At 39.2% G+C, this 16,429-nt stretch overlaps 1 protein-coding gene across 5 annotated transcripts in view; it reads left to right on the top strand.

Annotated features, from left to right (window-relative positions):
• The window catches only part of agap3 (ArfGAP with GTPase domain, ankyrin repeat and PH domain 3), a 154,174-nt gene that overhangs the window by 127,141 nt on the left and 10,604 nt on the right, over nucleotides 1-16,429 (top strand). For all 5 annotated transcript variants that reach the window (XM_057322807.1, XM_057322809.1, XM_057322808.1 and 2 more), the window contains 4 exons: nucleotides 5,318-5,479; nucleotides 12,006-12,160; nucleotides 12,831-12,921; nucleotides 13,429-13,651. In XM_057322807.1, the coding sequence (XP_057178790.1) occupies nucleotides 5,318-5,479; nucleotides 12,006-12,160; nucleotides 12,831-12,921; nucleotides 13,429-13,651 (631 nt within the window). The remainder of the gene's footprint in view (nucleotides 1-5,317; nucleotides 5,480-12,005; nucleotides 12,161-12,830; nucleotides 12,922-13,428; nucleotides 13,652-16,429) is intronic.

The following is a 16,429-nucleotide window of genomic DNA, read 5'->3' as shown; positions in this document are numbered from 1 at the left end:
TAAAAATGAACATGAACTAAGATTAATAAATGCTGTAGAAGTATTGAGTTCATGTTAGCTAATGCATTAGCAAATTGTTAACAAATACAACCTTGTTCTATTTTATACTTTATATGCTGTATATATTATTAATTCTAGTTTATTTGAGATATTCATGCATTACGTGAACGTCAGAAATATGTTTAGCTAGTCTGTAGATTAGCGTCTGGCGTAATCTAAAGTCTGTCGTCATTCAAGGGCGGAGAAGATTTCTCCCCTGCGGAGTTGGAGGAGGCAGCGGGAACAGGGAGTTTGATTCTCTGCTCTCGGCTATAATGAAGTTTGACATTTCGTTTGGAGAGAGCAGCGGCGTGTGCCTGCCCATGCCTTGATTAGCGCTCTCTAATTGACAATAATAAGGAAGTGGTGATTGTGTTCTGCACGTTTTTTCATCATTAATTGCAGCCATTGGCATTGATTACGGACGGGGGCTGCCGTGTCAAGGGGTTGGAGTGGAGGGGGGTCGTCTTCTCCGTCAAAAATTACCGTCCGCACCCGGCAGCTCTCGAATTAGCTGCCGCGAAACGTACAAGTTTCTCCTCACGCACTGCCAAGGAAAAAAATGGAGGGCTATTAAGAAATGAGTTCATGTTCTTTGTGCACACCCTCCAATCTTCTGGCACACGTAACGCTCGCTAATCGCAGGTTAGCTGACCACCTTATTTCCTGCTGCTATCTGAAGAGCTCGGTTTAAACCGTAATGGCTTCACTCGCATATTTTCATTTACCTTGCCTCACCTCAGACTCTGTAGCGAGTTTCAATACTTTTTACTGAGATTTTCTCAAATGAGCGCTACTTCACTACAGTGTTAATGGTACTTACTGTATAACGTTACCTTCAGGTCTTCCTCGCAGTATTTACACGTGTGTTGCCGTCAAATACATGTTCGGCAGTTTAATTACTTGGTTGGCAAATGTAGTTTGTTTACACAAGTCTGCTTGCCTCAAAAATGTGTTTACATTTATATTTAATTATTGAAAGCCACTTCTATACAAATCAACTGGCAAATTACAATAACAAATAAAAATGAACTACTATTTTTAATTTAAAAGAATAATAATTTATGTAATATTTATACAGTTATATATCATATCTTTTTAAAGCAAGCATTTCTGTTATTTTTTTAACAAACTACTATAAATTGTAAACACTCTCAATTTACCTTCAAATATTTATTTGATATAATATTTTTTTTATTTTATTTTTACTTTTTACTTATTTTATCTATATTTTAATTGATTAGCGGACTGCGGTTAACCTTTTAATATCGCTCCTTATCATCGTATACTGTAGATGGTTTGATCGGACATACGCGCCTGGCCTGAAGTTTACTTCCGGTCTGCTTTTGGTTATAATGTAACGATTTATTTTATATAAAATGTATAATAATATTAATTCCTATAAATATTTTTTGTATATTAATTGTATTAAATTAAATTAAAACTACTCAACATTTATAGATTCCTTGCGGAGATCTGCCGGAAATTAAGTTTGGGCCAAATAACGTTTGTTTATGTTGTTGCTGCTGAGAGCATCTATAGTTGAGTTCATCTTCACTGGCATCTGGGACCAGAATGTAATCGCTCAAATAAAAATAATGCTTTAGGCTGATACAGTCCACGGTCCTTTGCCTACACGTACAATAAAAGTACCATGGTATATACATGTATTTGATGAGACGTGGTACAATAATAACACCCTTTTTTAGTAAACGCCTATTATAAAGCCCGACTTTTTTACCGTCCCCTATAGCAGTGGTTCTCAAACTTTTTCATTGTAAAGGCCCCCTTTGTATAGAGTGCATCGCTTGTGGGCCCCCCAAATAGAATTTTAATTCAACCAAAAACCTGTTCAATTATCCAATGCTCAAACATCAATTATTATGGGTTGTATGTATGATACATTTCTATATTCCCCCCCTGGATCCATCTTGGGGGCCCCCCAGTTTGAGAACCACTGCCCTAGAGTACTAAACGCTGTCATAATACGAATATGGTAATATACATACCATGGTATAACAGTTTGGTATTTGTAGGGTTTTTTTGCATCGTAAAGTGTAATTGTAAGGTTTAGCATGACTAGCGTTAACTCTTCACATGATTCGTTCACATGATTCATGGTAGGTCTTCAGAGGTCTGGCGTCAGATCTACGCCGTTAACCTCAACCCACGAACACGCAACGCTACCTCTCGCACGCACCGACGGGCGCTCATCTACACGCCATAAATACACGGTGTGTGCGCGTGTTTGCATGTGAGATATCTGGTGCATGTGTGTATGAACAGTATTCTCAAGCAGCCCTCTACCCCCAGCTGTCTGCTGTAGCTAATGATTGGTCCCAGGGGGGCTGTTGGGAAGAGGAGTGTAGAAATTGAAACAGACGTTCGCGTCTCTGCCGCAACGTGTGTGGCAGCTGGGAGCTCCGGAGCGAGGGAGGGTGAGCAGACCTCTACAGTCATGAATATCAATGGCTAACACAGAGTTGTTGATGAAGCTTCAACTGCCAACCTGCCGCGCTTCGCCTGAGCTTATATCACTATATCTGCTTTGTAGCGCGTGAACGGCGCTCACGGTAAATATTGTAATCTAGGATCACTTGGAAAGACTTGTACCTGTTTTTATTGTCTTATTTGCAATATTACGGTTTCTTAAAGGGATAGTACACCAAAAAATAACAATTCTGTCATTATTTATTTACCGTCATTGTTTGTAACCTGTATGTGACTCTTTCTTTCTGTGGACCGCAAAAGAAGATATTTTGAGAAATGTCTCTGGTTTTGTGTTCATACAGTGGAAGTCAATGGGGGTCAAACATTCTTCAAAATATCTTCTTTTGTGTTCTGCTGGAAATAACATTAAGACATTACTCATCTGTTATTTTGTTTCTGTTATACCCATTAAACGTAAATAATTCAAAATAATTTAATTTTGATCAGTTCAATTATTTTTACCGTTGTACATTTTCATTCGGTTTTGCCTTACTGTAATCAGCACGAATCTCTCTTTCATGTTATGCTTTTGATAAAGATTAAAGCAACAATATTGATAGAGAATTATCGTAATTGTGTAACCAGGCTAATTGTTAAACCCTCTAATTTGTCTCTTGCCATGTGTAATTAAGCTCAAATCCCACCGAGCGTACGAGTAATCCTCCGCTTCATCATTTATTCATTGTCAAGCTGTTCTTATTAAACGGCTAAATCATAATTATTAACCACGTCTTATCAATAAAACAACACGTGACGCCATTTTCCGTTCAGATCAGACGTTCCACGTGGAAAGGAAACCAAAATGCGGAAGGTAGCGCTAAGCTCCTCGGCGCCTACGGCAGATCAACGGCTGCAGTTTATCCTCCTGTACCCCCCGCTTAGCTTCCATCTCGCTCTCTTTAAAGAGCACACCAGTTTTCACATCCCTCAAGGTAAACCTCAAATTACGCCTAATGTTCTACGCAGGCTAATGGCTGTCTGTGCCATTAGAATATGCGTTATTTGGCACCGCGGGTTCCAGACACTTCGAGACCCAACGGTCGGCTGTTTTTCTCACACGCACCCGTGTACGCGCGCGCACGCTCTTCTGCACCCCGGGCCTGCGGAGATGAATGGAGTTCGCAACACCACAATGAGCTTTTGATGCCAGGACAATGGAGAGGTCTGCCCACATCTGACACGCCGTGTGTGCGCGAGGGCCGCTAACGTAGGGGTCCACTTGGCCGGGGCCTTGTGCCCCTGGGCTGGTCGGGGGGTTGTGGGTAATAGTGTCCCGAGGGACCCTGAAAATGATGTCGCAGTGTCATGCTCAGAAAGATGGTGCCGGTTTCCCTACTGACACTCACACCGTCATAGACACACACGCTGGCACCGGGTTAATATCACTGATATAAAACCACCTTACACCAAACCCAACCTGTTTTGTGCTTGGTCGCTCGCGTGGCGTCTACCATTACAGCGCCCGTCCTCGGGCGAGACCAAATCATCGTTTGTTACTCGTGTGCAGGTCCTCCCATCTCGTCAAGCTAATAGAGGTGAAACGGAGGTGTGGTTCATCCCTTGTTTTTCCAAGGGGGTTGTAGATCTTCACTTTTGAGCCTCCTGAAATGTAGAGAAAGTAGGTAACCGTTGCTGGGTGTCTAAGGCCTGTGAGCTGCCTACAAAGGTCACGTTTTAGGGTAATATAGATGCGCCACAATTAAATAAAGATGCGCTTTATTATGCTGCCTTTCGAATTTTATTTTTCTGTTATTTATTCATATCTTCATGTATTTTTTATATTTTTTCTGTTATTTTTCTGATCTTATTTTTATTCATTTAATTACTTTTGTAAATTTAAAATACTTATACTTATTTTTATATTTATTTTGTTATTGTTTCTGTTTTTTATTTCACCTTATTTATATATTTACTTATACTTATTTGAATTGGTTTGTTATTTTCTCTGTTATTTATTTATCTAAATTCAAAGGCAGCATCTCATTTGTCTAATTTATCTTTATTTGTTTATTTTTCTATTATTTATCTTATCTAATATAATGTAATTTTTTTACTTGTTTTTTTATCTAAATATGTCTTTAACGTATAAGAAGGCTGTCGCAGAATGCATTGCAAGTAATAAAGTAAAAATATAAATTATTTAAAAAATAAAGCTAAATAAAGAAATAATGGTGAATGAACAAAAGCTTGTTAACAATAAACATGAAAATTATAAATGAAAGTAGTCTGATTAAAAATGTGTAGTTTTACAAGGCTTTAAAACAGAACCACAATAATAACTGGGGTCCGGGGACCCCCAGGGGGCCTCCAGAAGGTTGAGAGGGGTCCCCCAGAAAAATGATAAAAGTCCACAGTGTTTATCTGCTTTTCTTGCTGTTGCTATTGTTTCCAGGATTGTTTATTTTGAATCTTTCTTGTGAGTTTTTCTCACTATAGTTTCTTTTTTGGGACTCAAAGTGAAATTGTTGCCGACTATTTGGCTTTAGAAACAACGGGTTGTCTTTATAATATCCTATTTACTATTTATCTAACAAATTTGAAATGTTTCTTTACACAGAAAAAATATAGATTGAAATATATATTAGAAAAGGGGGTCCCTCACAAAAGGTTCATCATATTTGGGGGTCCTTGTCATCATAACGTTTGAAAACCCCTGATCTAAAGGACAAATGGCATCTACCCGAAAACAACATTTTTTCCTGTTTATGTTGTAGGTTTGGTTTATTTATGCATTAATCTTTATTAAACCTTGATTGGCTCAACCTTATGTCTGTTTCTCCTCTTCCAGCCAATGGCATGGCAGATCCTCTAAGCTCCACCCCTGGCATGAGCAGCACCACAAGTCCCAAACTCGAGCCACCGCCGTCACCTCATGCCAACCGCAAGAAACACCGACGAAAAAAGAGCACGGGTATCACCAAACCAGACGGGTTTTCTGTGGGAAGCGAAGGTAGAGACTGCACCAAACATGACACAAAGCACATTAGAACAAATAAGAATTCTCTTGCTTTATAAAGTCGACCCGTTGATGTGAGCTGTTGTTCTGTGAGTCATGTGAGACACAGCTGATGTGTCATGAATTCATGGTTAAATTGCTTTTATTGCCTGTCCCAAAGACAAATAAAGACTCCTAATTGGTTGTTATTGAGAAAACAGAAGCACTTTCCTGGGGCTATTCTGTAGCCAGTCGGTGATATCCATCAACTAGATGAACGTTGTCCATCAAAAACACTGTCACGGGTGTTTCCAAAATGTGTTTGCTCGTAAAAATTCATTTTCAGTGTCATTTTTTATTCGCCCTCATGTCGTTTAGAACCCGACTCTCTTGCTTCTGTGGAACACAAAAGAAGATCTTTTGCAAAATGTCTCAGTGGTTTTGTGTCCATACAATGCTAGTCATTGGGGTCCAGTGTTGTTTAGTTACCAACATTGTTCTGCAGAATAAACAAAGTCAAACAGGTTTGGAATGTCATGAAGGAGAATAAATTAGTACAGTTTCATTTTGGGGTAACCCATCTCTTTAATTGTAATTGTAGTTGCATAGCTTGTCAGATGGCCTTCGGTGAACCAGCTACACGTTTTATTAGTATTAAGAATGTAAGAACGAGCGATTTCTGACATTAAAGACTCAAGGGATCACTGGCTCACAGAATGACTTAAACACATTCTCCATCCCTTGCTCTGTTTCATTACACATGGAATAATTGAGTTTCTCCGAAATATGATTTTCTTAAGCACGGCTCGGTCATTTGACGAAATAACACTGCCGCCACGGTCAGATAGCGGAGGAGGCGCGTGCGAGAAGTGAATTTGGTAGGAACTTTCATCATGGTGTGTGTCTCAACAGTCTGAAGGGTTGTAATAATGTGTGCTTGTCTGATGTGGTGAGTGCATGCAGAATACAGACATATTGCTTAAGTATGAGAATCAGTCACATGGAGCGGGTCGAGTCTGCTGAAGGCGGACGAGTGTGTGTGTGGGGGGGTGAACGGGTTGGTTAGATCCTTGAATAAATTGCTATCAGTTTATCTCATTTACGGAGCAATCAAAAGCCCTGAATGCTGGCAGAAATCGAATTTCAGCGGTTGTGAAGCGTTATAAATCAAACGGGCCGTCGCTGTGTGAGAATGTGCCGCAACTTCTTGAGTGAATCTCTTTGTGAATCTGTGGTGATGTCTGGAGTTGTTTTACAGCACTGATTTAAAGGTCACGTGTGTATTTCTTTTGCAGAATCTATTGACAGAAATGCAATATAACAAACATAGCTATGTGTTCAGAGGTGTATAAAGACCTTACGTAATGAAGCGTTATGTTTTAATTACTTTAGAATGAGCTATTTCTATCTACATACACTGCGGGTCCCCTTACATGGAAGTCGCCATGTTGTTTCTACAGTAGCCCTAAAGGGACAAACTGCTCTACAGAGCGCGTTTCATAAATACGTTATCGCCTTCGGCAAAGAACGAAAATGTGACGACATCTTAGTCCTGTGTCAGCCACCGTAGTGCTCGAAAGGGAGGGGTGTAGTGAGACATTGGTTGCAATTCGCAAGCTCACCACTAGATGCCACTAAATTTCATACACTGGACCATTAACAGATCATCTCAGGTTTGTTCTGAAGTTCACAGATTCTTTTGATTTTTTGAGTTTACTGTAGATTTTCGCCGAAAATGTGCTTTTTAATTGAAACCGGTTCAATTAAATTGTATTTCTGTAGCGTTTTTCCCAATTTTGGAAACAGCTTCAGACTTAATGTTTTTTTGCGTAATGCTTCTAAATGTAGTTTTATACGAAGCTCTTTCGGTTTATTACAACGCTTTGTTTTATTTGTCTCTGCAAATCTCCCTAGAGTCCCGTTTGAAGAACGCTATGGTCATTGTTTGCATGGCATTGCATATGTGTGTGCGCTTAAACGCATTCTCAAATCTTTAATTCAGCTTTTTATCGTCTTTACTATCGTTTAGGTATAGCGTTGTTAAAAATCTCGTAACCTCAAAGTGCGTGTGTATATGAGGGGGTATTATTGTTTACACTGAGTGTGCGTCTGACGGTGCCTGCGAACGCATTCTCTCTCTCTCTGTATTTGGCCCCGTATCCCCCCGGGCCGCTGTCAGTAATGGGCGCGTGCTGATTGCTCTAATACAGGTTAGGAATATTGCCTTTAATGATGTGTAAAATGAGCAAACGCCTCTGCTGACATTTACAGATGGCACAGGCAGGTCTGGTTCCTCCCAGCTGCCCGTTAAATCTTAGACACCAGCTAGCAACTCTATAGAACCCGACCCGCTCGGCGTGCCGGTACACGCGTGTTGGACTCGAGTTCGCGGTGGTCACCTTTAGACGTTTTTTGACGCACACACCTTCACCCGGACCCCTCGAGGCACCTGTGCTGGTTTGATGGATTTGCCGTTGCGCGGCCGCGCGCTCTGACAGAATAGCAATCGGGTCACACTGTCAGGTCCAGATGTGGTACTGGAGCAGGCGTCTGACCCGGAGGGCGTTTGGAGTAGAAGCTTCTGCCTCCATTAGATGTGATTCACAAGAACAAATGTTTGGTTGCTACCTTTGACAATCCTCAATGTTTTTAATATATGCCTGGAGTCTATACTGTATGATTCAAGAGGGAAAAACTATTATTCAATAACTTATTTTTTGATGACATCACTAAGTCCATGCAGACCATTGGTTAATTTCAACCAGTAGCCAAATACGACATTGACAACATTTAAAGGGACAGTTCACCCAGCAATGAAAATTCTGTCATCATTGACTCTTGTCATTCCAAACCTGTATGACTTTCTTTCTTGTGCAGAACACAAAAGAAGATATTTTGAAGAATGCCCTGATGTTTAGTCATCTTTCACAATGGCCAATACCAGTTTGCTTCCATCACAATGAATTCATTGGCACAAGGTGTCATTTCTGGTTCTCAGCTCTTGAACTGAGAATCTTGAATCTTGTTTGGCTGTAAGTTGAAGTTTCTTCATGCTGGTTAAACCTCAGGCGGATCATCTCTTTGTGCCGGTGTGTGTAAGTGCAGTGCGTTAGGAAGCGTGATGGCCATACGGGGAGATCGACTCTCACCGTTATGGTTCTTTTTATTGTAGCGTATTAATTAAGGTAAGTTGTATCTGCCCTCTTTGCCACGCGTCTCTCAGATTGGATTTTAACTGGATTTAGTCAAGCTGAACCCGGACTCTCTTCATTCTCATTACTGCTAATTTCTTGGCACTAGTTGCTGATTGGGACCTGGTGTTAATGCTGTTTAATGCACCTTTTATATTAACACACCTCATAGACTGTTGGGAGTTTTTTTTTCAGAAGATGTGCTTTTCTTATTGTCTTATAATGAAGTGCACTTCTGCAGACCTGCATCGCCGGTGAAGTTCAGACACGCTTATTCGTCGTGTTTCAAATTGGTGAAATAACACACATGAACGAAAATGATGTTGTGACCAAACGCTTACTAAGCAGTCATTCCATGTATGCACAGTTGTTAAAGTGATAGTTCACCCCAAAATAACCATTCTGTCATCAGTTATTCACCCGCTTGTCATTAAAAAACTTGCTGCTGAACACAAAAGAAGATATTTTGAAGAATGTTGGTAACCGAACAACGCATTGGCACAACAGAATGGGTCTATGGGTACCGCCATTGCCAACATTCTTCAAAATATCTTCTTTTGTGTTCAGCAGCAAGTTTTTTAATGGCGGTACCCACAGACTTCTGTCGTGCCAATGCGTTGTTCGGTTACCAACATTCATCAAAATATCTTTTTTTGTGTTCTGCAGAAGAAAGAAAGACATGAAGGGTGTGTAAATGATGACAAAATTCTCATTTTGGGGTGAACTGTCCCTTCTAATGTTGGCTGCATTTACTTTACGATCCAGTCCATGATAAAAAAAGAAATATATACATACCTATAGGATAAAAAGCGTATATCCAAAGGGATTACCGTTATTTGCATGCTGCCTAACAGTTCGTCTTAGTTTTTATTTTCTGATTTTCAAAGCTGCTGACATCAGAAACATATTTGTTATATTTTCATATCGAAATTACCTGTTGTAATGGCTAATTTATCAGATGGCCAGCCAACAGAATAATTGTCTGTGTTCAGATGCAGAGGTGTATAATCACTGGACAGAGTCATTCTAGATAATTATGTTGCTGTTCCTAATCGCAGACATGGGAAAAATTACAATATTATGACAGCCGAAATGTTTTCCAAGCTATTTTTGCCTGTGATACTGAAATCTATGGAAAGAAATATTGCGTTCTGACACTGTTTTTAGAACTGTAAGTGTTCATACCGATATTATTGAAATCTTTCGACGTGAAATGGGTTCACTTTGATCTCTTTGGTTCTGTCTAGCATTGTGAAGCCAGAAGTCTTCCGATTGAGCTTCATTCGCGGCAGAAACGGGCGTGAAATGTAAACAAAGCCGAGAAACAGACAGGGGTGGCGGACCTTCACCTCTTAGTCCTTGATTTAGACACAAACCTCCTGGCTCTGTATTGATCTCTGACCTGGAGTCAAGTCCCGTGAATAAATCGGATAATTGAGGAGGGTGTCAACCTAATTGGATTGTTGCCTTTAGCCTGAGGCCATGTGCCAAGTGAACGAGACTCTTTACAATGATGTGCATGTGTTGAGCGGATCGCTTCAAGTCATCATATGTGGATTATTGATTCGAGCGGAGCGCTGGCAGAGATCTATATGTGTAGCATCAAAAAATAAAACCACCATTTAAAGGAACAGGTCACTTTTCTTTCTTTGGGTCAACACAAAGTTTTGTTTAATACAAATATTTGTCACACATGTATGGAAACCAGAAGCTTCAAAAAACGCAAACATCCATCATTTCATATACGACCATTGTTATTTTTCGCTTAACTATTCCTTTCATTTTTAATGTAAATATTGAGAGTATTTACTGTAAAAATGATTGCGGTATGTGTTTGTAGATATAAATAGTTATATTAACATTCTTTGGATTAGAGTCGATGTTGTGCTTTTGTTTTTCATTTGTTGCATAATATGAATAATAAACCTTTTAACTATTAACATTTTCCGCACAGAATGCTCAGCAAAGATCCACGTACCGGCCTGTATGAATTTAGCTTTGTTTCAACTCCGTTATGTGTAATTTCTCTCAAATTAGACACAACGCAGTAATGATCATTTACAGTAGATCTGAATAAACGGGGTTATGTTTCCATGATTCTTTTTCAAACAAACAGCCTTTTCCTTAAAAAAAACCCAACCGCATTGATTAAACGTGTGAACTTTATAACGCTGTTATAGCCCATAATACTCTGGTGTGTAATCATGGTTGCATACGTATCAGAGTAATCATGCTTTTGAAACGAATGTTGAGCAAATTACAGAAATGATGGTCTGTTTTACACCTCTCGCCCCTCATTTGAGCTCGACAGCAATGTGCTCGCGCTCCCTCGCGGTTTTTCGCCGTGCGGAAATGACTGTGACCGGCGTGATTAACCCACATTATATTCTATTTAGGCAGCTGAAATAATAATGAGTCGTCACTGGTAATGAGATAAATACTCTAATGGATGTATTTACCTTTTTAATCGTTGGGATTTTACGACGCTGATGAACAACAGCAACTGACACTAATCGTAGATGATCATAATGTACCTCAGATTTTGGTCATTTGCATGTTTAACCCTGAGTTGGGATGATGGGAGCTTGGAAATTATGATTTCTTTATGATTTAAATGGTATTTTTTTAGGTAATTGGGCACTTGGTTTCTATTTCTCTTGGCTTTTTTGTTACATCCTAAAACAAACAAATGTCAAGGCAATTAAGGGACAGTTCACCCAACAATAACAATTCTGTCATCATTTACTCTCCCTCAGATTGTTCTAAACCTGTATGAATTGTTTTGTTCTGCTGAACACAAAGGAAGATATTTGGAAGAATGTCAGTAACCAAACACATCTCGTCTCCCATTTACTGCCATAGTAGGGAAAATAAATACTATGGGAGTCAATGGGGGATGAGATCTGTTTGGTTACTGACATTCTTCCAAATATCTTCCTTTGTGTTCAGCAGAACAAAAAACATTTATACAGGTTTGAAACAACTTGAGGGACAGTTCACCCAAAAATGAACATTCTGTTATCATTTATGTATTTCATTGTTTATGCGGTTTAAAAACAGAATCTGACTCTTACTTCAGTGGAACGCAAAAGACGATATTGAAAAAAATGTCTCAAAATATTTTGAGAAACCAAAAAGTGGTTTTGTGTTTATACAATGCAAGACAATGGGGTCTTCAAAATATCTCCTTTCGTGTTCTGCAGAAGAAAGAAAGTCATACAGGTTTGAAATGACACGAGGATGAATAAATTGACATCGTTTTATTTTTAGGTGAACTTTTTAGGTAAATGTTTTTTAAGCAACATTGTTTGAAATGGTCAACTTCAGCTTTCTTTTATTGTGTGTTTCAGAGCAAGAAGAGTCTTTCGAGTTCATTATCGTGTCTCTGACCGGTCAGATGTGGCATTTTGAGGTATCCACGTATGAAGAACGAGAGCTTTGGGTGCAGGCCATCGAGAGCCAGATATTTGCCAGTCTGCAGTCCTGTGAGAGCAGCAAGAACAAGGTAGGGCGCACACACATATTCTGTGATTCCACACAGGACGGACGGCTTAATGAAAACACAGATTCTTAAAATACAGCTCTGGAAAAGAGTTAAAGGTTTTTCTGAATATACTTGTTATAAGCATGTGTTAAAATGTGATAAAATGATCATTTTTGTTTTATGCTGTGAACTACTGACAACAGTCTCCCAATTTTATATTAATAATTAAGTTATTCAACTATAAATGGGTAGTTGACAAATGAATGGTGCGACAGGAAAAATGTAGAAAACAAATATATTATTTATATTATTAACATTTATATTTATAATATAAAATGGCAAAAGAGAGATTTATCTTTATAGTTTTTTTAGTGTAGATTATTTTTTTCGACATATTTTCTATGTCACACCATAGGACACATGTACGGTTTATTTGTCAACTACCCAAATATAAAATATATTTCATTAAAAATATCATTTGTTTTATATTGTAAATAGAAATATTGCTTTTCCCCCCCGAAAGTATACTGGACAAACTGGTCACAAATAACATAAACAATGAGACATTTTTAGACGAGCTCATATTCATTTTGGTCTTATTTTTTCCAGACCTGTGTACTTGCATAGGTAATGTAAACATAAACATATGATTTGACATTTATTTCTGTCATGTTATTATGGTTTCTTTTAGTCTCGGTTGGGAAGCCAGAGTGACGCATTAACCATCCAGTCCATCAGGAACGTGAGAGGAAACAGCTTCTGTGCAGATTGTGACGCCCCAAGTAAGTAAAGAAACTTGATGATGGTGGTAGAAAGGATTTGATACTATTGCTGCGTCCCAGTTCGCCTACTTCTACTATGCCCTTAAAGGATGTACTGCTTTTGTTATGGAAAGTATATACATTTGAGTGCGTAGCAAAACTGTATGCACGCACCGGGACATACGTACTAATGCGAAACGGAAGTGGCGGTTGTTGCCTAGACCACACTGTGATCCTTAACTGTCACGAACATCAAAATACAGCTCTTCCTTGCGTTGAAGTATTTATTCGTTCATTATTTCCTTATGTAATGTTTACTGTATACTGTCCATGGATTCACTCTTCGAATTTTCACCGAAAACAGTAGACCGTCCAGGCACGCATTTCAGCATGAGTACTATGATTTGGGACATTCTATTTTTGAATACTATTAAGGACGGATAGTATGCGAATTAGGACGCAGCTTATGAAGCAAACTTGCCCATGAGACCAGATTTAGGATCACGTAAAATTCTCTTTGACCCTCAGATCCGGATTGGGCCAGTCTGAATCTCGGCGCTCTGATCTGTATCGAGTGCTCCGGGATGCACAGGAACCTGGGAACCCATCTTTCCCGTGTGCGGTCTCTTGATTTGGACGACTGGCCGGTGGAACTCAGCATGGTGATGATGGCCATTGGTAATGCCATGGCCAACAGCGTGTGGGAGGGTTGTGTGGAGGGCTACAGCAAACCTGGAGTGGACAGCACACGGTGAGGCATCATGTGATTAAGAATTCATGTTGGCATCATCACTAGGTTCTTGGTGTTGTGATTCCAGCTATCAGGTTCTCTTTTCGTGGTCAGGCAGAAACGTTGTAGGAATATATATAAATCACTGTTTTTATTTGACATATGCATAAATAAATGTCAAGAGAATCTATGTGATGGAATGGAAATGAGTGGCTTTGTTGATCTGTACAGAGAAGAGGTTACAGTGGACTCTTTGTTCGGGATACAGAAGGCCAGGATTTTCAGTGTCCGTAGAATGATCAATGGTCTCATTGTGACAGATTCCTCACCCAATCATTGGTCCATTAGTGCTGTTTGAGGAAGATGAGAAATGTTACAGCAGATAATGTCTGTTGTAAATAGGATCTATAGGACCTTTGTCTGTAGCTGCTCACCTGCTCTGGTTCCAGGCGATGTCTCGAGGTGTCCCCCCTTTAAACTCGAGACACACGCTCACATTCCCAATCTGTCTAATGACCTGGAGAAGAGGCTGTTTTTGATGGCAATTAAGGACACCATTACAGTCCCAAACCACTCCCCCTGGGGCTGAATTGAGAGCTATCAGTGGCTCTGACAGCTATCCATCACTCGGGGGGGGTGTATCAGTCACTCCTCGAGGGTATAAATCCAGCCAGACATCTTGACATCTTCTGGCCTGTGCCTCTGGTACATCATAATGGAGGATTTATAGTAATGCTTGTTGTATTAGCTGCCGAACCGTACGGTACACCACCTGCAGACGGATATATTGGCATAAATACTTGAGACCCACAATATTAGTAGTCGAAAAGTACACGTTTTGACCAGTAAAAATGCCGAATAAATTATTTATTAAGCCAAGCAGGTGTTGTTTTGCTAAGTAAAGCAAGACCTGTGTTTAGTTACTTGTAGTACTATAGATAAACCTCCGTCACTTATAGAGTATCATCATTACCTATAGATTGCCCTCGGTTACTTATAGTACTTATATATGATCCTCCATTACTTATAGACGATCCTTCATTCATTTTAGATTATCCTCTGTTACTTATAAGAGTATCCCTTATCTACTGTACTTAAACATTATCCTAGGCTGTTATAGACTACTTATATATAGATTATCCTTAGTTAGTTACTTATAGGTCAACGCTACTTTCTTATAGACTGTCCCAGGTTATGTATAGATTACTTCTTTTTATAGATAATCTATTTTGTTACTTAACTATAGATTATCTTTACATACAGTATATCTAATTATTAAATATAGATACTTATTTCTTCTTGGTTACTTATAGATTATTGTTACTTAGATCGTCCTTAGTTACTTAAAGATTGTCCTGGGTTAATTATAGACTATTAATGTATAGATTTACCTAAAGATTAAGAGAAGTTACATAAAGATTGTTCGTATTTATAGATTATCCTTAATTATAGATTATCCTAATTTACTTGACTACTAAGTCATTTACTAAGACTAACTAAGATTAGCCTATATTATGTATAGACTACTCGCATTTAAAGATTATCTCTAGTTACTTACCTGATTATAGATTACTCTTAGTTACTTATAGATTGTCATTATCACACAGAGTATCATATGTCATATTGATTATCCTAGGTTACCTATAGACTATGTGTATAGATGGGCCTTAGTTACTTATAATTTATCCCTAGTTAGTTAAATCATCCTTACTAGTGACTAGTAGATTATAGTTAGGTATTTTCCTTTTAGATTATTCTTACCCAAAGATTTTCTATAGTTTCTTATAGTCTGGATGTAATATCATGGCCAAGTAATTTATTATCAGAGAAACACCACATGCATTTATTGACCTTTGTTTGAATACTATAACATCTGTTTATAATATTAGGACAGTGATGTGACCGTCTGCTTCACAGCAACCAACACAGCGAGAGGATTCCCCTCAGTGGCGCGCGCAAACAAAGATGTAACAAGCGCCCTACAAAAGTGTGCGTGCGGAGATAGCATGTAAAAGGAGAGAACCCTTTCGATCTGCTCGCCACCTGGGATGCATCACCTTTCTCTCTCTCTCTCTCTCTGCCTGTCTCTCGCCCTTTCTTCTCTCACTCACTGCCGCCGAGCGAGCGTCTCACGGTTATCTATCGAGTGGTTGGCGGGCTGCAGCCGAGTGCTTTTGACTTGATGAAAGATTATTGATGCTGATATCTCCTCACACTCCAGTCGCCAGAAGCGGCTCACCGCCGGAGGAGAGAATGTTTTTCATTGTCAGGAGATTCTGATGGTCCGCGGCATCCTCCATTTCTCCTGTTCTCTCTCACTCTCTCTCTCTCGCTCGCTCGCTCACCCTCCCGTTTTGGACAAAAATCTCATTACCGTCATAACTGATTTTCCTGAACCAAAGAGTGATGGTAAAACACGGTGTGTAGTGAGATTCCACATGTTCTGCAGCATTTGTTTATTTATTTATAGCACAATATGATGATAATTACTGTGGTAATTGGATTAAGATTAATTTGATTTTGCTTAAATACCTAAATGAGTCATTCACCCGTAAATGTAAATTCTGTAATTATTTACTCACCCGTGTGTCTTTCCAAGCTGTAAAACTCCATGGAGCAAATTTAATTGAATGAAAGTGACTTGAAGTTGGAAAATACCTTCAAGAGCAGAGAAATGTAGTTCAGTTGTGTGGTTCAAGATGAGTTGAGCAGTAAAATCTCCAGTTGTGTTGGGTTCATGTTGCTCTTTCACACGCTGGTATAAATGGGGCTTTTGGTCTGTCAATTATATATGTGCTT

Source organism: Triplophysa rosa, linkage group LG23, assembly GCF_024868665.1.
Source record: "Triplophysa rosa linkage group LG23, Trosa_1v2, whole genome shotgun sequence".
NCBI lineage: Eukaryota > Metazoa > Chordata > Actinopteri > Cypriniformes > Nemacheilidae > Triplophysa > Triplophysa rosa.
This window is presented reverse-complemented; position numbering and strand designations above follow the sequence as displayed.